Source organism: Onychostoma macrolepis, chromosome 13 (assembly GCF_012432095.1).
Source record: "Onychostoma macrolepis isolate SWU-2019 chromosome 13, ASM1243209v1, whole genome shotgun sequence".
NCBI lineage: Eukaryota > Metazoa > Chordata > Actinopteri > Cypriniformes > Cyprinidae > Onychostoma > Onychostoma macrolepis.
Genome location: NC_081167.1, coordinates 9707673 through 9730455, shown reverse-complemented (window position 1 = coordinate 9730455; position 22783 = coordinate 9707673). Strand labels below are relative to the sequence as shown.

At 38.7% G+C, this 22783-nt stretch overlaps 1 protein-coding gene across 3 annotated transcripts in view; it reads left to right on the top strand.

Moving 5' to 3' along the window:
• lrmda (leucine rich melanocyte differentiation associated) overlaps positions 1–22783 on the top strand; it is a 286940-nt gene that overhangs the window by 245108 nt on the left and 19049 nt on the right. For 2 of the 3 annotated variants that reach the window (XM_058795123.1, XM_058795126.1), the window contains one exon: positions 11142–11229. In XM_058795123.1, coding sequence (XP_058651106.1) covers positions 11142–11229 — 88 coding nt within the window. Of the gene's footprint in view, positions 1–11141; positions 11230–21252; positions 21707–22783 lie in introns of those variants that run through there. The other variant, XM_058795125.1, reaches the window with a different exon arrangement.

Genomic DNA, 22783 nt, shown 5'->3' with positions numbered 1-22783 from the left:
TCTGTCATGTGACCATTTGAATAAAAAGGGCCCATGATATATATATATATATATATATATATGTGTATATGTGAAGGTCAGTTGGATTATATTATTATTTATTAATATTTAGAATTAGCTTTTATTTTTGAATTTTTAGTTTTAATGTACTATTCAGTAATTGTATGTGCTTTTGTAATTTTTCATGTTTTTTATTTTTTGTATTTATTGTTTGTTTGTTTGTTGTAATTTTAGTGCTTCCATTTAAACCGATTATATTTCAGTTAGTTGCCAAAGCAACATTTGTAATTAAGATTTTTAAATTTCTGTTTTTCATCTTTTATTTAATCTACAATTATTACGATTTTAATAGCTTTAGTTTTATTTAACAGCGCTGATTAAGATTAATTGTATTTCAATAGCTGAACGTTATAGATGCTTTCTTCAAATTTAATTTGATAGCAGACACCCTGAAGTGTAAATAAGCATATTATGCATTTATCAAGAAATGTAATTGTCTGCAGGGCAACTTGGGGGAAAAAAGTGGCACAGCTTACTCGGCTCTTCCCTCCTGAATACTAAGACTTAAATTTGTTCTGGTTTCATGGGACCATCTGGGATCTTTTTCATGAGCATGAGCATTGAAAGATTCATTTCTCTTCAGACAGGCACCCAGGGTTTCACTTTTTATTTGTTCTCACCCTATATCCACAAAGTCATTGTGTTAGTGCCCAGATAGAAAAATAAAACACTTGTCTTTATTCTCTTCCCCATGTAAATACGGTAGATATGGTCTGACCAGACCTTTAAACATGATAAACACTTTTGCCTTCAAACTGAATTCCTTTGTGTCAGGCCCCATAACTTATTGTGCATGATTACAAAGCTACCGATATAATAAATTAAGCTGATGGACAGAATTATACCCAGTGCTTCCTGCACTCCCCAGTGACGCATACTAGCTTAGTGCTCCTTGACAGCAGCCTGTGATTTAACACTAGTGAGGAGGCCAAGAGGAAAACAGAAAACATTCACAGGAAAGGTCTGAGACTGGGCCTCCGCCTAGTTTACGAAAGCCTCTCTCATTCGCCATTAAAACCCAGAGCGGAGCATCTGGGAAGATAGAAAAGTGTGTTATTTATACGTTAACAGCAGAGTTTATCATTTCAGTCAAGAGAGGGAATTGTTTGACACAATAGTCTGTGGAAGAGAAGAAAAAAGAGATGGCTAACTTGGTCCAGAGCAGTGTCTTGTGCATTGAAACAGATGTGTCTTCTCTTGATGTGGGCATGTCATGGGTAGAGATAAACAGAGTAAAGCAAAGAGAGTGCAGAACTGGCACGACACCGGCTAATTTATCTCACGGAGAGACAGATTAAAGGCAGGACCCAGTAAAACAAAGTTGGGCCGCCTTAATCAGGGGACAGACTGCAGGCATTATAAATAATAAATCAGGCCTGGATATTGAGAGGCCTGGGTGTTATTAGAGAGCATGGCCTTTTAAAGCAACAAAAACAAGCCATCAAAAGCTGTTTCAACCAGTGAGAGAACTATGGGTCCGTTCCAAAACCTAGTGAGCTGCCTTGCTGTCTACATGCCTACATAGGTGATTGCCTTATGGACAGCATGCCAACTGAAATATAACTTTTTAAGTGAGCGATTCCACTCACAATTGATTTCAATAGAGCATTAGCATGGTGCTAAGCTAGCTACACAATACTGCAGCAAACAAGGCACACACATACAGTAAATACTGGGAGAAGTATTACATTCTTTTCTAGTATGTATGTATGTATATATATATATATATATATATATATATATATATATATATATATATATATATATATATATATATATATATATTTACTGAGCTAGAATGGCTTTCTCTGAACAATACATGCAATGCTAATTTAGATTTTTCACAAAAGAAGCAGGAGTTTTGAACAGACTTAAAATGCTGCCTATTTTAGCAAAAACTGTGTTTTACACAAATATGCTGGTCATAAATATTTTGTAAAATACTAATTTACATATTTCTTTCAACTTTTGTTCTTTCCTGCTTAGATTTTGTTGCTAAGATTCTGTCACTTTCCGTGCTCAAAGAATGTTCTGATAGTATGCTCAGTGCACTCTTATGTCTTGATATTACCATATTTGCATATTTCTTTCATCTTATGTTCATGTTCACGCTAAGATTTTGCTAAAGTTTTTTAACCTTCCAATATGCTTTAATTATCGCTAATGAAATAATGTTATGATAGCATGCTCAGTGCATCCTGACCTTTTAATTTCACCATGTTTACATATTTATTTAAGCTTATTTGCTTTTATGTTAACATTTTTCTAAACCACATAAAGATTTTGTCGCTAGCATTGCATTATGCTAAGATTTGTAGTTTGCATGCTTAAAGAGTGTTGTGATAGCATGTTCAATGCACTCTGACCTCTTAATTTCACCATTGTTATTGATACGCTGAGTATCATTTATGTTGTTGTTTGTGTTAGATAACACTGAGGTTATTTCAGCGCGTTATTTGGCACGCAAATGCCCCGCAGGTCAGATGCAGCATGATTTCAATGCTAAAACATACAGCTGGCTTTTATGTTCCTCTTGCTCCATAGGAGCAGCGTCTCTCTTTAACTATGATTAGGGTGAAGTCAGGGGAGAGGAGACAAGATTTAAACTTCTCTGTGTCATTAGTTTGACATGGGGTCACAGCTGGGCCTCTCCCACCATAATTGCATGGCGTGATTTATCTGTAAAGAAGCTAAAATACATATAAATCTCCGGGCTCATCTTTGTTGCAGGATTCCCTCTCTGATTAATGACCGGAGCAAAAAAAAAAAAAGAGAGAGAAACAAATGCGCTGTGAATAAGTATGAATTATTCATCTCGATGGCCTGTTAAACGTGTATATTTTCTTAAGAAAAGTCAAGGTGTTTCGCGGCTATCTCCCGTTTTGCTGATGATGGAGAATGCGAGGTTGGCCGCGTTCTCGAAGCCCTAATAAACTTTATTTCTACCTCAGCTATCAACCGCGGGCCCCACGCATAAATAGGCTTTATGTAAATCTGTCAGCACCTGGCCTGCACCGAGGCTTCTGTGTAGATATTGGCCTGTCTGGAAGTTTATGACGAAGTTTAAAATCATTCATTAAACTGACCCGCCGGTAAATCCACTTACTGGAAAATTGCCCCTGCTCTTCTATTTGGTTTGTAGATGCGATCATGAGTCCATTTTTAACTTAATTAATTGGCCGTTTCTGTTGACAAGAAATTTATGCAGTAATAATTTGCTGGAAATAGATGCAGAGAGTTGGAAATGAGATATCCATCACCGCCTCGTGTTCCAGCAGCTGCGGCGCGGCTAATATGAAAGTATTTCAGCCACTGACGACCCCGCTGTTTGTGCAGTCAAGATTATATATACCCACGATCCATTGCCTGCCTGAGAGGCGCTCATGGAGGTCTATGATAACAAAGAGTTTGTGATTTATAGCTTGCTGTGAAAGCAGAACTTGATGAGATTAAACAATTTCATAGCACAAGTGTTTCTCAGACCTTCTGATTTGTAGTTGTGAGCCGATAGTAAATCAACTTTATATATCTGAAAGCCTGCTCAGCAAAGCAGTGCAATTACTGTTTAAGACAGCTACTTTTTATTTAATTTTTATCCAGGGTTTGTCTCCTTTATTTTCGCGCCTGTCAGGGAGGCGCTCACCTTCATAAGTCCTTCTCCTGGGGAGGGGAGGATGCTGGGAGAATGAGGCCTCCTGCTATCTTTCCCTAGCAGCCTTTAAAACCGCACCGATGCCTTTCAATCTTGTGGTCGTCGGTTGTATGTTGTCGAGCCACTCGTAACGTGGAGAAATTGTATTACAAAAAGGGTGCAATTGCGCAGGATATTATTGAAAACCATTTGTTTTCACAATGGCATTGTCCTGCTGCCCACGCAACTAATCGATTATCGTCATACTGTAACATTTATTTGTTTTGCTTTATGCCGTAGGCTGAAATAGTGCTTGCGAACGAGTCGACAACCTCAGCCTTTATCTCTCCTGCAAACATCAAGAGATCTCATTATTTAGATACATCTCAGATTTTTTTTCCTCCCGTATGCCCCAAGTCAAAATTAGTTTTCACTCCCTCTGTGATCTTCTCTGACTGGGGCGCGCTGGAAGTAAAAAAAATGGCTGTCTTCGCATCAGGGCTGAGTCAAAGACGCACTTCACAGAGCCGTTCTTCCAGCTTAAGCATTGCTAAGTAACCTTCACATTTCACTCATGTAAAAAGCTAATTTCCTTTAAGTTCACATGTCACTTTCTGCAGGTCTGCTTTGTGGGTACTCTTCAAATGTCTCCGAGCGTCTAATTGCATAGGAAACATCCCAGACAACCCGGTTTGACAGTCCTACTCACAGAATCCTCAATAATTTAACACCCCACATACTTGAAAACATCCCTGACATTAGATACAGCTCCTAAGCACAACATAAAGAGGCACCGTGTGTCATACCTTTGAGAGAGAGTGTCTGTGAAATGGAAAGATATAGAGAGGAGATACACATGAGGAACTGAGAAGAAGAGGAGGTGTATAGAGCAGTTGACAAATGCTGAATTTAAAGGCATGATTAAAAGAATTTGCTGGCTGCTTTATCCAACTATAATTAATCATCCGCAAACAGTTATATTGAGTTAATAGTAAATAAATAAATAAAGCTGCAGTGTGTAATTTATCACCATTTTAGTTGGTCAGAAAAAAAAAATCATATGATGTTAACATTAATTACCACTAAAATATTAGTTTGGGGAAAACAAATAGTTAGAATTTCTATATATTATATATTCTGTTTATTTTTCAGTTAAATTTCTAAATACCTTATTTTTTATATATATATATATATATATATATATATATATTCCATGATATTATAATACACACACATATAGAATTGATTTTTTGTGGTATATGTCTTTACTGTTAAAATATTGTTATTCTGAAACAAAGTTGTTGTTGTTGTTTTTTATTTATTTTAATTTGTGTATATATAAAAAAGTTTTCCCTGTTTAATGTTTATAATATTTTTGGGGGAACTTTCAAGAGATTCAGCTCACCAATATCTTCCATATATTATATGAATACAATTTTAATTGACTCATTAATGAGAAAAACTCTGAATTATTTTTTCTTTTGACTGATGTTTTGAGTAAAAGTCATTAAATGTTTTTCCCCGTACATTTGTATATTCCTGGCAGACTCAATCTTGATAGAGTAAATGGTTTTAAAAAACAAGCTGGCTCTTTCAAGTTCAAACCCTGTAAAGTCATGTAAAGTGTTGTGCCTGTTGATATGGGTAATTAACTTCCTGTTGTGCATAATCCTTTACTTTTTAAAGCCGAGCTGTACATAAAGTCCCGTGTCCGGAGAGAATTTGGGTATATGCTTGAGGCAAAAGCGGTTTCACTTGTGATCACTGATCATATGATACACTTACGTAGCACAAGTGCATTGAAGTAGAACTGGTAAATCATTAAATACTTTCTCAATGCAGCTCACACTGTGCTCACACCACAGAAAAGACTCTTAAACCCCTCGGAGGGCAGGCACCATTACATCCAGCCTTCACTTTCTAGTCATTACCTAAGAAAACAGAATTAATACAGTTTTATGCACACTACAGCCATTTAAAACACATTACTGCCACACATCTGAGAGACAATTATGAAGGTCAAAAGCATTAAAGTGCTTCTTCAGTGATTGGCACCCGAACGTTTTCCGCTCTCAGTGTGATATTTATACCGCATATAATCGCAGTCTGCGCTTCAAATATAATTTATAGGTCTGACCCGTGTATATGTGTATATATATATATATATATATATATATATATATATATATATATATATATATATATATATATATATATATATATATATATATACACGATTTATGCAAAGCATATCACGATTAAATGAGCTTAACAAGCACAAACAGAAAATCAGACCGACATTTCATTGACTTAAATACACACAAAGATATTTGTTTTCTCTCTGATCTTCGGCTCATCAGAAAAAAAGAAGTCTTGCACGAAAGACAAGGAAAGTTTCATACCCACAGAAAACATTTTTTTTCTCTCTCGTTACAGACCCAGAGAGAAAACATATCAAAAAACATTTTACTACATGTCTTTTGCAAGCACAAAAAGCTGAAATGGTGTCAAGAGAAAACAAAACAGAAAGCTTGTTTCTTCTAACAATTGCTTTAAGCTACAAAATCTCCTTGAATCCCAAGCCTCCCGTTACTGTCGAATTTCCACTCTCTTTCTCTTGCTCGCTCGCTCTTAAAGGGAAAGCAGGCCCTTCTGTTGGGCCTGATAGGTTGTAGGCTGATGCTTAGCAACAACATTCCTGCGCCTTAAGTAGCAGTAAGCCCCTGGCTGAACTCTTTGAAGTGGCTGTCAGGCCACATTTATTTCGTTTTAGCACTTTGTCTACTTGTCCAGATATATAAGGAGATAAAAAGCACTGGTGTTTACACTGATCTTTGCCTCTCTTTCTCTCTCCCTCTGTCTGTCTCACTCTATCTCTGTATATCTCTTTTGCGGCGCTGGTAATTAGATTGTAGCCCTGATCAGGCCTGGTAAGGATGAGACGTGCTGCGGGTTGCGCTAGGCACGCTTGACTCTTGATGTTTCGACGAGGGATCTCTCCAGCTTTGGGGGCTCGCACGAAACCAAATCATAGCGTTAACTGCATCTTAGCCACCCGTTCACCTCTTCCCGCTCTCTGGGGTGGAGATTTGTTTGGAGTTGATAATCACAAATGGCTGGATTTTTCGTCATTTATTTGCGGGGGAGAAAAAAGGACATGAGAAGGGAAGAGAGAGCATGAGTATGATGTATAATCCAGGAGACGAGTCATATTTCACTGTGACATTTTCAGCAAGCAGTCCTCCCTTTGAGTGCAGAGCCCCTGTTGGGCTGAGAGCTGCTGTGGCTTTCTCTGTTAATGCCATTATTAGAGACTTTTTTCTTTCTCCAGCTTGTAAATTTCTGCTGCATTATCATAAAGTGTAGTGATTACTCAGTGTATAAAGACAATAATGATGTGAGCAGGCAGCATATGCCCAGGGCCTGGAGAACAAGAGCTCGGCGTGCTGAGACAAGAGGCTTACGCAAACCTGACGCTGCAGCGCCCCCATCTGACCAGTGCAGGAAGTTGTGTGTGCCGTCACACGGGTGTGCGTGTGTGTGAGAGCGCATGAGTGGGTGGGTGGTGAGAAAGAAAGCTAGAAAGAGAACAAACAAAAGAAAGGAAGGTAGAATGAATGAGAGCTCCAGTGTCGAGACTGGAGAATGTGTCTTGGCATTTGACTCTGGATGTTGTTTTAAATCTCATAAGGATGCACAGTTAGCTGCTGCCACTCCGCAAAGACCTCCCAAAGTTACCGCACCATATGGTCCATATTTCTCTGAATCAGGGCGGCCGGATTTCGGCCTTGATGGATATTCATCTGAGCAGTGGGATGAGTGAAGGTTCTTGCTTTCTCCTCGTGGCTCAGTGGCATAAACTGCATCTGAAGATACTTTCATCTAGACTCTTGACTGCATGTTTTCTCTCTCTCTGTCAGCCATCCTTCTGTTCAGACTCATAATGGGTTAGAGCCTCAAAGGAAACCTGAGCAACCTACAGTTGCAGCTTTTTTATGCCTTTATATGCATTTATATAAATATTTTTAGTGTATTTATATATTATATTTCTATTTGAAGTATTTTTAATTATCTATGTATGTATGTATGTATGTATGTGTGTGTGTGTGTGTGTTAGTGCTGTCAAACAATTAATCGTGATTAATCGCATCCAAAATAAAAGTTTTTTTTGTTTACATAAAATATGTGTTTACTGTGTTATTTATTATGTTTATATAAATACACACACATGCATGTATATATTTAAGGACATTGTTATGTTTATATATTAAATATATTTATATATAATATAAATTAAATGAATATAAATATATACATGTAAATATTTTCAAAATATGTACTGTGTATGTTTGTATGTTTATACATACATAATAAATATACATTGTTCACACACATATTATGTATACAAAAACTTTTATTTTGGGTGCGATTAATAGTTTGACAGCACTAATACACACACACCGTTGTGCATGTGTGAGCATGATCATTTTCATACTACTTAACACACCCAAATAGCATTTAGAGACTAAACCACACTTAAAAATGTATGAATGTCATTGCATTGAAATGACATTTTAAATCAAATCAGTTGGAAAGAAAAAAAAAAAGTTTATTTTAAATAATATAACATTTAAAACGTAGATTAAATGTATTCAGAATGTATTCTGTTTGTCTAAAGTTAGTATGATGAACTACACCTGTGGTTGTTCTATTAGGTCATCTGAGTGAACTTTATGCTTAACTGCTTTCATATTTGTACTACAAATCTCTGCAATGCCTATTGGTTAAAAGTAATCCAAAATGGTTCAGAAGAATCTTAGTAGTTTAGTTTATCTATTGCATTGTTTGTTTGCAGGTGGCACTTGCTTTGATATTTTATTAAATGCAATAACATTCAGACATTTTTAACCGTCTAAATACCTTTTTGGGCCACTGAATTATCCTTCATTATAGACGAACAGATCAGAGCACACAAGTTGCCATTTATTTGATGGATAGTGATGCATATCTTTTAAAAGCAACTAAAAACAAAGTGCTTTGTGAAAGGAGAAGCTCTTAACTGCCTGTGCGTGCTCAAAGCTCCCAGACTGAATGAATTCAAAGGGTGACCCCTTGGCTTGTGATTATGTTTGTGTAAAATCTTAAGGATGCCGATCAAAGCAAGGCTCTTGTCCGCCTGCCCTTTTTTTTCCAAGATAACAGCTGGCATTCAAACAGAGTTTTCCTTTAACTTTTTTTTTTTTTTTCTGCCGGGATTCCCATTATGAGGCAGGCCTCCTTTCTCATCTCGAGGATGGCTCATTGAATAAAGAGAAAGAGAGGAGTGGATGGGAGGGGAGGAAGTGGAGGGAGGGCTCTGATTAATCTTCTTCCAGGGTGGGGGTGTTTGATCAGCGGACTTGGCCCGGGAGGGGTGGGATGGTTAGGAGAGGGGGGGTATCTCTGATGTTGACAGCAGGCGACTTTTGCGCACGGCATGTGATTGACGTGCCTGGCCGCTGGGCCGGAGGGGGGGTGCTCTGTGTCCGGTGGGGCATAGCCGGCCCCTGTCTGTGGGTGGTGGTGTTAATAATGTGGCAACTGGGAAGATTAATTGTAGACAAGCAGCAGGATTACGAGCGGCTTTGTGGCCGGGACAGGGCTGTTTGGTGGGGAAGGCCTCTGATCTGTCAGGTCCAGAGGAAATTAGTCAGGGCGGACTGAAGCTGACACTAAAAATGCTGCTTTAGGATATTAAAGCCAAATGGCCAGAGGAGATTGAAATGGTAACAAGAAAACTGCTGATGTACTCGGAAAGCCTGATGCAGCTGCACCCCACTGGATTTGTGTAATTAGGACGATAATTAGTCATGTGATAACAACGACGTGGAGGGGAAAGTAATACGTTTTAAAAGAAAACATTTTCTCCATTTTCTGTTGCTTGGCAACTATAAACAGCTTGCAGATAGTTAACATTTGGAAGAGTGTTTTGGAATGTTTTATTATACATTAGTGTCTATCATAAATATTGCTGTATTTATAGTTTTTAAAATTCAGTCAACTTTAATTTATATTGTTTTTTTTATTAATATAAAACACTTAATATTAATACTTTTATTCAACAAAAATAAATAAATGCCACCCTTTGAACTGTCCATTCTTTAAAGAATCCTGAAAAAAGAACCACCGTTTCCACAAAAATATGAAGCAGCACAACTGTTTTCAGCATTGATTATAATAAGAAATGTTTCATGAACAGCAAATCAGCTTTTTGAAGGATCATGTGACACTGAAAAATGAAGTAATGATGCTGAAAATTCAGCTTTACAATCAAATAAATAAATTACATTTGAAAACATATTCAAATTGAAAACAGTTATTTTTAAAGTGTACGTGTAAATGCAGCCTTGGTGACTGTAAGAGACTTCTTTCAAAAACATTTAAAAAAAATAACAATTGTACCGAACCCAAACCTTTGAACGGTATATGAATAATACATTCTCAGCACTAAGCTGAGTGTTTTCAATGAATGAAATAAAAATAGGCCACCTCTACTCTGTTTATTTGTCATTTTAGCCCTCACGATGATTAAATGGTCTGAGAATTCCTGCCTGCAGAAGAGCCAAATATTTTCACAAAGGCATCAGATATCAACACATCATGATATACTGTGTTTTTGGTCCTTGAAAGTAGACAAAGGAGGTAGAAAACAACACTTATGACCTACCAGAAGCACACAGGCCATCTGTATTCTCTCCAGCTCTTCCCCTGTTCTGTCTGTGTATGCGGTGGCCTTTATGTGAATATATTTTTATTTTTAAGGTCGGCCAGTGAGAGATGAGTTTACTTAAACTCAGGTCTGGCCTTTGGAGAGCAGTAATTTCATGCCACCTGTTAGATTGTCAACACACAACAGCGTGTGTTAGTGAGTGGCAGGCTGACCCGGGCCTGACCCGCGGGGCTCTTCATGGCTGAATGGTGACTGGGGCCCTTCCCCTGGTGGCCCCCTCTCTTAAACAGGCAGGGGACAGGTAATCAAAGCCAGGGCCCGTCCTCACCTTTCACTCCTCTCCCTGCAAAATAATGAAAGTTGCCCTCGTCCTGCACCCCTGATAAAATAAGAACGTCGCTCCTAACATTTCCTCTCCTCAGCGCTGATAAAATTTATGGCATTTAGACAATCAGTCGTGGCAGTGAGATCTCACCCGCATTCTTCGGTTGTCTCTCACCCCACCGTGCCTTTCCATTCTCTCTCCCTTTTGTGTCATTAATCTGGGAAAATATTCTAGATTGCTCGTGACAAATGAGTTCTTTTCATTTAACTCAATTAGGATCATTGCATACAGAAATCAATAACCAACATTTCTCCTGTCTGTGCTGGATGATGAATTGTTGGAGACGTTATAAGTGTTCGCAGGTGTGTAAACTGAGCACACTGAATTTATGTTTGTTCAAACTCTTGTTCTTTCAGGACACAGCCAGTGTTGTGAGATCTGAATCCACCACTACGCCATACACCCCGCTGCCACGAGGATCCAAAGACTCCCGGAACCACAAAGGTAGTGTTATTTAGACAAAAAAAAAAAAAGACAATTGAATGACGGGTATCTAAACAAACGCACACTCCATTGCTTGAGATGATTCTGATGTGCTGGACTCTTTCACGCAGGCCACATTTATCATGCTCTTTTGTCTGTGCAATGCAAAGCGCTGTTTTTATGTCACGACCACGGCGTTGGTGCTTTCATGCGAGGTCAGCTGTGTGCTTCTCAGCCCCCCACCAAGGACAGATCTATTTCACAAAGGCTGACCTGCACCTCTCAAGTGATGTAGAGGAAAGCCCAGTGCTTTGTCAAAATCATGCTGCTTGAGAATAGTCCATTAAAAGGTGAACAGAGCTGACATATGAAATATTTTTTCTCCCTTTTAGATTTGGGCGAGCTGACACTCTCCATTTGTTATTTTTACGATACTGTACTGCAGCGTTAGATAACACAAGCCCTCATCTTTGTCCTTCGCCTCGTTTTATTCCTCTGCCTTTATCGTGCCATTTTTATTTATCTTGACTTATTGCCTATTCTATTTGCTTAATGCATCGGCTCTGACACTGTAACTCTTTACTAAAACTCACCTTTGGCTGTGCCATGAAAATGCTTTAATAGAATAGCCATGACACTAAAAGATGCAGTTCACCTCCAAGACACTGTCAGGGGAAGTCGAGCATTGTGTTTGGATTGCTGATAATTCATGGGGCGTCTGTGTAATCGCAATGCAGTGCAATTATTGCCTGCTTATATATTGTAGTATTTTGCTCTTAAAAGGATAGTTTACCTGTAAATTACAGTTCTGTCATCATTTACTCACCCTCATGAATGAAAGTCAGTGGGGTCCAAATCGACACTGACTTTCATTGTACAAAAATAAAAACATCTACTGGTTTAGAATGACATGAGGATGAGTAAATGAGGAATTTTCAATTTTGGGTGAACTATCCCTTTATGAAAAACACCAAAACATGATGCATCCAACACATGAATTGAGAATGTCAAAACGATGTGCAGGTAAAAGTGTATGCATTAACATATATAATCAATATTAACCAGGTGCAGTTTGGATAATGGCATCTTAGCTGCTATAAAAGACGAATATATCAATCAGAGATTTAGGAAAGTGTATATTCAGTATAGGCAGATGTCTGGGAGATCTGAAATAACTCTTCTGTCTCCTTTGGTGTATAGAGATATGCAATATATATACCGTATTATAGTTGTATGCAGTAGAATGGCTGAAATTAGGGCATGCTTCCATAGGTAAAAGCCTAGTCCCGTCATGTTTGCTATATGTTACTTGCTGCCTTGCAGTGGCCGGCAGGATTAGCGGCGTCTATGACAGCAGGCTGTCTCAAACAGGGACCCACTCTACCTTTTCTCAATATTTTTACAATTGATGTCACCTGCGCCAGGCCCCCAGAGCCAAGGTGCCATGGGTAATTACAGCAGACAGAAGGTCTGAGGAGGGAAGAGGGAGCACCAGCTATATGCATTGCATGGGAGGTCTTGGCTTTGGGTTATAAGACCCTTGTCTGCTGTTTTGGGGGAAAATTGGGAAGTGGACAAACAGCGAGCAGACAGGAGAGGCTCAGAGGAGAGAAATGGAAGAGAGAATAGCAGAAGCTAAGAAAGGAGGCTATGTGGCAGGCCTGGCGTGACACGGAGAACCATGAGTCTGGAGACGGAGGGGGGGTGGAGAGCGTGGCCGCAGGAAGTAGCGCTGCTGTCAGCTCCCACCAGTTTTAAACCGGCCTGTCGCCTGAACCTAGCCCAAAGTTTCTTTCAAGAGACAAACGTCGTCTTAAAGGAACAGTTCATCCAAAAATGATATACTCATCCTCTTGCCCTTTTAAACCTCTATACTGTTTGTTTTTGAAAAAATTGTCCCGCAACAATTGTATTTACAGACGATGTTTCTGTCAAATTCCAAAAGAGTCAAATTTGGAAGATAAAATACTTTCAGGGAATATGAACATATGATTAAATATGTGCATTTAAGGGCTTCATTAAGAATGCCATGAATGCAATTATTTTTCCATTAAATAATTTTTAATTTATGATTTTTTTTTTTTTATCAGAGAAAAAAAAAAAAACACTTTTTAACCCTAATTGTGAAAGCCTAATATATGCTACTTTTTGTTTTGTTTTGTTTTTTGGGGGTGAACTGTTGCTATAAATATAAAGCTCCACCTCTAAACCAAACTACATGAGACAATGTTTGTCTTTCCACAGGCGCAAATACATACAAAAATAAAGTGGAGCCACCGCACTCACCGCTGTCACATTCTAGATAGCCATATTAATAACAATCATCACAACAGGTCACACAACTGCCCTGGAAATTCATACATAATTGAAATGGAAAATATACAAATCCTCATATACGTCTCTGGACATTTTAAAGCAGCAACCACCACTTTTGAATTCCCATCATTCATCTTCACCGTGGCGAGCGAGGCAGAGGCCATCGAGGGCGAAACCGTACTCCTCCATCAGCCGTGTGCGCGCCGCCTTTAAACGCTCCTATTCTGGGCCCTGCTCCAGCTGAGTTGACTGTATTTTAAATGGCACACAACTGAACCCTCGAGGCAGGCAGCCTTCAAAGAGAAAATCTTAACTGAAGACCCCCCAGGGATCATGCACTTTTTTTTTTCCCACCTACAGTTTGCCGTCATTACGTCGCCGCTGATTTGTAGCCTCGAAACGGGACTGCATATGAAGAATAAACGACTTTACAGTCGTGGCACAACAAATAAACAAACATCTGGAACCGTTCAGAGGGCGCCATTAAAACAGTACATTTCTTGCCCAAAATGTGAAAATGATGACAAATGTGCTGTCACAGAGGCTGGGAGAGGCCAGATGATGGAGCAGTGGGTGCTAAGCACTGACTTTTAGAGCTCAGCAGGACTGAGAGAGAATTACACCTGCTGTTTGTCTGCCTACCCTCCATTAACTTACATCTGGATAGCGTGCATCACTCAATTACCAAAGTCTGGATCCGCACCCGCATTGTTTAGCTAAAATGCCATGTTTAACATACAGCCCTAGACAGAGATATTTATGCCAGCAATCCTGTGTAATTGAGATAAATTTGATTGGTGTTGGTGATGTGCTATTGCGTGTCTCGTTTTACAGCCCAATGGATATGCAATAGCCCCAAGCTTTGCCTTTGGCAGAGTTGCCTCTTAATTATGGCCTGTTCCTCGGCCGTTTTCTGAGCATGAGTTTGCATGTGTGCAAACTGCATATAACTGAATCCTGCAGGCCAAACTTCATGGTAAGCTTGTTGAGCCACCATTCTCTCTCCCAGACAGTGTGTGTCAATCGTTAAATGCAACTTTTGCATTTGATATTGGAAAAGTGCTTGTACGTGCTCAATGAGATTCTAAAGGATCTCTCGTGATGGTTGTAACAGTAATGTTTTTCCCTTGACGTGTGTTATACTCAAACCAGCTCCAAACTTTGGCCCTGTCAGGCATTATGCTGACATTGTGATGGGGATTTTGGAATCCTGATTTATTGGCTGTCTTATTGGTATTTTTTAGGGGGGGGGGTGTTGTTTGTTCTTCTTTTAGTAAGCACTGCGTATGTTTGCACAGAAAGGGTCTACTGCATATCCTAAAAAAATGCAGGAATGTGGTTGCACTGTACTTTCAGTATTGAAATAATTATTAGGGATGCATGATATATCAATACCATATTGGTTATTGGCTGGCTGATATTGGATTTTTATCTGTACATGCTCATTTCCCATATTAGATTACCTTTGCCGTCATCTAACATATGCTTAAATTTGTTAATTTGTAAGATCACTGTGAATTTGTACCATAACATGCAAATAATTAACAATTCATCAGTTTCAGTTAGAATTTTAATGTTTGCACATTCCTATTAATTATACAGTGTAATTGATATTTTTGGCAGCATAAATATGAGTCCTACCTTTTGAAACAGGTTTCACATTAGGTGGATGCCTATGATGCTGAAATGTGTTGTCTATGTACTGTAGAAAGCTCAATACATTTTGGAACAGAACCAATAGTAAATCTGAGAGTAGCTATTTTATTTTCTACAAATCATAAATTTGTTAACCACAGGGTTATATGTGTGCCTTAATAAGAAAGAATGGAATATGGAATCCATTGCTTCATTCCTGAAGAGAATGCCGTGTGTTTATTCCCTTACATAGTTCTTGGCCAAATGGCTGACACGTGTTTTCAATTGATCTGGATGAGGGAGAACTGTCTTACGGATATTTTTGCTGCGTGACAGTGTTATGATCCAAAGGCTTTTCCAGCACTGATGAGGTGTTTAGGATCTCTGTATAATGGGTTTGGGGTGTTTTGCGGCCATTTAAAGCCCCTTTATAAAATGCACCTATAATTCCAGCTACAGCTAAGTAATGAGCTCCTATAAAACATGAATGGCCATCACGCAAGTTTATATTGACTTTCAGATTTACACCTCTGCTCTCCTCAGATCAGGTGCCAAAACATAATGGATGGAAAAAAAGGTCAGTATGATATTGATTCGTATTAGTCATTTGATGTAACTCCCATACATCTGCTTTGGATATCCTTGGTCTTCTACAGCCCTGATTAATTGCTTGTAATGGCTTTCAATCCATCTGCGGGAGACCGCTGCCTTAAGTTGACTCCTACAGGCCTGTAGGTTTGTAAAGGAGCTGCCAGGGGCTGTTTTTTGGGCCTCTCTTTGTGAGGACTGCTTTTGTTTCCTTTGTCGGAGAGAGATGATATGATATGATTTCTCTCAAGAGGTTGCGGTGGGCCTCCCAGGACTGCTTTGGCACAGGAGCATGAATATCCATTAGTCTGGAGATGGAGATTAATGGAGGAAGACAGAGGAAGAGCCAGGCCGTTCCAGCCATTCTTCACCGTCTATCAGAGCGAGAGAGAAAAGAACACAGAGATGGGATCGGATTCTTCCATGAGGCAGTCAGAGTCCTGTTTATCACCGAGCCTGGAACGCACCCCTCTCTCTCTCTCTCTCTCTCACTCTCTCTTTTTTTTTTTTCTTCGGAACAGGGTAGATTAAAACACCAGGACAGACTTAACTTCCCTGACAGTTTCAACTGCTGAACTCAGGCTTGGCATCCCGAACTGTTCTGAGATGGCTTCTCTGTCTTCAGTGTCATTATCTCCATATGAGATGGCACTGCATTCGTTGAATAATTCTGTTTGTGTTGGATTTGAGAATGTGTCATCAACACCATTGTTTTTTTTCTTTGTCTTTCTTTCTTTTTTCCTCTTATACTTTGCTGTTTGATGTAGTGGAATGAGTCTCTGAAGGCGCAGCTGAAATGTGGAGAAGGGTTTCAACATGACGCTGTCGAGATGGCGTTGTTTATTTTAATATCATTTAGCATATTTGTTTGTACTTTGGTGCAGTCACTGGAATATAAAAGCGAGAAATCATTTCTTTTTAATGATTCAAGTTAATAAGGCATGTTAATATCTAATGGTAGCTGTGCTCCTTGGGATGCTCAAAGAAAAATGCTCTCAAAAGCCTGCTGTATTGTTTATGAATTAAAATGGCCTCTTAAGAAGTCCCTCCAAACATAGTCTCATCTCTAATCTGACTGGCTGGTCAACTTTTGTGAGCCGATTCTTTTATCAGTCCATCTGGAAACAAGATTGATGTTGCAAAAGCTTGGAAGAACTAGTCACCAGATTGTGTGTGTATAAGGCACTTCACTATATATCCATGAGTGGAACTGTTAATTAAATATTACATATGTTCTTAAATCTGATAGGCTGCTCTATACTGTACATGCCAGTCAGATGGTCTGTTTTTGTATATGTGTGAGGTTCTTGCAATAAGTGGACTTTATTTATTTATTTGTTTATTTACACTATCATTCAGAGTTTTTTGTGTTATTTTATTCAGCAGAGATGTATTGAATTGATCAAATATTAGAATATTTTTCCATTCCAAATAAATGCTATTCTCAGCAGCACAACTGTTTTCAACATTGATAATAATATGTTTCTTGAGCACCAAATTGTCATATTACAGTGATTTCTGAAGGATTATGTGACATTGGAGTATGTAAGACTGGAGTAATGGCTGCTGAAAATTCAGCTTTTCCATCACAGCAATAAATTACTTTTTGAAATCCATTAATGTAGAAAACAGTTCTTTTAAATTGCAATAAAAAATAAATAAATAAAACTTCTTTATATATATTTTAATATAATCAAAACAAAGCATTTTTTTGGTCACAATTCCATGTTATTCTTATGGAATACATCCAAGTACCATATGTAACCACAGAATCACATTAGCTTACTATAGTATCACCGCAGTATTTTTTTTCCCCCTTCAAAAATACAATGCACTAATTGCACTGCATTCGTTATCCATTACATTAACCATAACATTATGTAAAGGTGCGATACAGCACAGTCTCTGTAACTCTTTGATTTCTGTCTACAAGTGGTCTTTGCAACCCAAATCCTTTAGCATTAGCCCACCAGCAGCAGTTAATTCACCGCTAAAGCCGCTATGTCATTTCTTTAGAGTCTTTAATCAGTACGGCTTCGCCTCATAAAATTACAGCACCTGTGATGAAGCAGTCCCTCCTGGATGATCTATTAATACAGGCACAAAAGAAACACCGGCGAGCGTTAAGCGATACCTCAGGACGGAGAATGTGTCAGCGTGATGGACAAGGACACGAATTCAAGCCAGCCTTCCCAGCCCATTCGCAATAACATACTTGCGGTACTTGGGGCTTTGGTCTGCTTCCCGGTCGTGCTGGACCATCTCAGGAGACTGACAGCAAATATATCATACAAATGGATACCCCATGCCTGCGTTCTAATCAGCTTTAAAAGTGATTGCTAATGCAGTCTAAGCATTATTCATATTTGTGCGTGATTTGTGACTTGAGTTTGGGACATCTGAGATGCAGGATAGTATTTCCTGTGTGCTTTTAGTCCTGCCAAGAGTTTAGAGCAGGTTAGCGTGGCTTTCACAGTCTCGAACCCGAGGACTTTATCATTGTAATTTATGAGGGAAGAGGCAAGCCATATGGTTTGGATATTTTTACGGTGGGATCGATGCGGGGTCCTCGAATTTCCTTTCTCTTGCTTAGGTTGATATGGATGGCTGTGTTCATGTCAGGGGGTTCCTCAACCCTCTCAGATGCTGAGACACCGAGTCCTGGCAGATGTTGAGCAACTTGTCTTTTTGATGGCAAAACTGATCTGTGCACAATGAGCCCTGATTGCATTATAATGATCATGTGACAGGCCAATGGAAAACTTTATGAAGACAAATGCTGCTTGCAGGAAGAGAAAAACACACCGAAGAGTTATAATTCAGAACCGTGGAAGATACATGCTGGAACTATTTATTATTCATTATTATTCATAGCGAGGCCTTTTTTTGGCAGCATTTGCGTTTGTTAGTGTGATTCAATATACAATCAATTTACAAATGATAGCAATTAATTCGGTGACAGCTTCCATTTATTCTATTTTAATTATGTATCATGTGCTTTTCAGGCTTATTAATCATCGGTGATAGATGAAAACATGTTATGAAAGATGTCTGTTCAATCCTCTACACAAATGGCAAAAATGCACTTTCAAAAATGCAATTCATCTATACAACATTTTGGATAAACTTCTTCTATGACGAGCAAGAACATGGCAAAATTTGCTATTTTTGGGGTGACAAAGTCAAACATGTCAGGGTGATGCAACTGTCATAAAGAAATTGAAATGACTATTTTGAAAAGCAAACTTTTATTTCTAGTAATAGTAGTGGTGGTAATAATCATAACTAAAAACAAATTACAATATGCAGGGACTCTTGCATATTCTCTTGACTGTGTTGAGATCAATGCGTTTTTTAAAATATCAGATCATTTGTATTTTATATGACAAGGCTAATTCAGGTTGTAAAATGTCACGTTTGTGCAGCTCCCCAAAAACGAGAGATATACATATTCAAAAGCTTTCCATTTAAAATATTTACAAAGATATTAAGCAGCACAATTGTTTTCAACATTAATAATAAGAAGAAATGTTTTTTTGAGGAGCAAATCAGCATATTAGAATGATTTCTGAAGGATCATGTGACGCTAAAGACTGGAGTAATGAAGATGAATAATATTCAAATTAGTGTTGGGCGATATGCTCAATTTTCAAATCGTCCTGTCGTCAGCCTGTGAGATCGCCGATACACGATATTATCGTGCTAATTCATTAAAGTATTTATTTACTTAGTTTAATTGCCGGAAAGTGAACCAACTCCAGCGTAAGGCTAAAGCAGCAATGTTTTTAATATGACTGAATTTGTATTTAACATGATAACAAATTAATAGAAACATCGTAAGTTACTAATTATAATGCTTACATTTCCTCAGTTATTCAAAAAGCAGCTACAGAAAACAAGCAAAGAACATTTCATTACCAAAGAACATTATCAGAAGCTTGGCCTAGCACGAGTTTATGCATTTTAAAAACACTCCCGTTATAATCAGTGAATCTACACTTTATGATGAATAAATCTCTTATACGTACATCGCACATACATCTGCACTTTGTTGTTTATGATGAGAGAACTCGCGAGTCAGAATTCAGTCAGCGCGCGCTGAACAACGGAGCTCTGCTGTTCCAGCGATGGCTCATCTGAACGCCTCTCATTGGCCATTGCATTCATAAACTCAGCATAATCGTGTGATTGATTATAATAATGCGCAACACTGTAAAAACACGGAAAAAGAAATATAATGCAACAAATAAGCGCTAATATTAATTAGATAGTATTACTAGCCTGATGATAATAATAATAATAATCGTCTTGCTATCGTCAAAGGCATCATCTACAGGCGATATTTCTGATATCTCTCTCTATCGTCGATACAAGATACAATCGTCTATCGGCACAACCCTAATTCAAATAGAAAACAGCTTTTTAATTTATAATAATATTTCACAAAATTAATGTTTTTTTCTGTATTTTTGATCAAATAAAAAATGCTTGGTGAACATAAGAAATGTTTTTCATGGTTGTGGGTGTGTTGTGTCATTAAACTTTTCTTGAAAATGACACAAGTTGTTTTATTGTTATTGACGCATTAGCATTGAGAACAAAGCACAGTGATGATTTAATAAGCAATTCAAGACAATGACTGACACGCAGTAACCTGTGACCTCCGTTCCCCCATTCGATCCACAGATTTTCTTGGGATGAAATCATTGTGGTGGAAGGGACTGAACTCATCTGTCAGTTACATCAAGCTCCATTGGAGTGTTGTCAAAACTGTGTTCTTGCTCTCCGGTGAATTTACTGATTTGTTGTCAACTGTACCTCAGCACCGCATCACGAGACACCCCCGCCCACTCTGATGTCTGAACACGGCCTATTACGAGAGGATCAGTGTAGCTCAAGTTAATGACCTAGCACATCGTTTATTCCACGTGAATGCTGGGAAACGGACAGTTAGCGCTCACTGCCACGCAGCAGCCTCAGAGAGGGCGGATCATCTCTGTCAGAGACTCCGAGTGCAAACTGATGAGAATTTGACATTTACTGTGGTTGATGGCTCGCTCCAAAGTGGAGCAGGACTTTTGGCCAAATTTGAGCAGGCACTTGAACTTAATGTCATAATTGATCAAAGTCAGCTGAGGTCAGGTACTTTGAGCTGTGCCGTTCACTCCTTAAGCATATTTAACATTTCAGCTCGAATAATTGAAGGGTCGGTCGAAATGGTTCTGAAAATAAACAGATAACTAGGTCAAACAAGGCTTTGCATCTCAGGCAACTTTTTAATCTGTCAAAATGATTTGCCCATAAAGTCGAACGAAAGAGAGCAGGTTTCCCCATCATATTAATGTAAGCAGACACATTGTTTTACTGTCATAATTTGATTGGGTGATTATTTCTGACATGTTGTGTCGCTGTAAGACTGTTGAGTTGACTGAGTCATAGAGGTCAGACACTGAAATGAATTCCAGATTGCTGTCATTTGAATGAGTACTTTCCTCATTTCCCTAGGAAATCATGCCTCTTCAATCTCGCTGCTGGTTTAACCACTCAACTTCAGGTCACCTAGCCAATGTAAGATGTCAGGATCAAGTTCTGCTGCTGTCGTGCTCGGTTTGATGGATTCTCTGATCTCCAGAAGTCATTTGTTGGACTGTTATTTAGTGAACAAAATGGATTTGCACAAAGGAATTGGTAGCTTCATGTTCTGTTGTAAACCACACTGTAGTTTCTGCTAATGAGCTGTATTAGATAATATCTGCTTCAAATATAGTTATTTTGTTCCTAACCAGTACACATTTGTGAATTTAGAGAATAACTGCAGAGAGAAGGTTTTAATTTAGAGTTTGGCCTCGACATGGGCCACTGAAACTATTTGTAGTGCAAAATGTATTTATAAAGTTGTGCTATGCCCTTCTTTTCTCATACGTTTTCATAACCCTTGCGAAATCTATACTGTATGTTATTTTAAGTAAAAGAGATATTTATATATTGAAAGATTTTGCTTTTTATTGTTGTTGTTGGTATTTGTATGTGTGTTGTATATGTATATGTATTTGTTTTATTTTATTTTATTTTATTTAGAACTGCCCTGAAGAAGCTGCACAATATTTATACAGTATTCCACAGCAAATAATAACTTAATTTGCACAAGTGCGCAATTCACATGCCATCGGTTCCTTATATTGTGCGTTTACTCCACGGGTATCTCCACTGACTGCTTGCAGCCATGCGATAGTTGTGTGTGATAAACGTCTTGTAGATTGTGCAAAGGCTGTGTAAAGTTCTGAACAGAAGTGTATATGTGTGTCTCCGAGAGCTCAGATCTTCTCAAATACTCTTAAAATACGCCTCTGCACTTGACACCATTAAGCCTCTGTTAACCAGCCTCCCCTGAGAGCAGCTTGAAATTGTACCACCTCCAGCAAACTATTTTACCATTCAGCATCGCCTGAGATACAAGCGTAACACGGTTTGTTCTCAGGAAGCAAGAAGCAAATAAAAGACAAAAATGGCATGAAATAAAACACATCGGAATGAACACACATGTCCTGAAGTGCAATTTCTCCCTCAGCAAGGAAGCGAGCAAAGGCGTGTTCATATCCAGTGACCCGGCTGCCCCGTTCATGTTGTGACTCAGGGCGATACTTTGTGTTTATGCCTTAGAGTAGCCATAGCTTTTCCCCTAGAAAACTGGGGAGTGCTACTCTCAGGATATTAAATCTAGTCCTGTAAAAAGTAGCAGTCTGAGGAATGCTTTCGGCTGGAGGACAATCCCAAATATCACCTCGGTTTTCATATATAGGCCTGTTTATCCAAATACGGCGTAATATATGGTGATGATGAGCAGCGCCGAGGCTCTGCTGATATTAAGATAACCTTGGGGATGAGAAAGGAGGGGTGGAGAGCCACGAGCTCGGCTTCCAGAATCACTAACTAACAGTGACATTTGGGCAGTGCAACTGTTCAAGTCACTGCGCAAATAACAACTGATATTTGCTGAACTTTAAGCTCCATTCAAGGTAGAGGTTTTTTTGGGGGG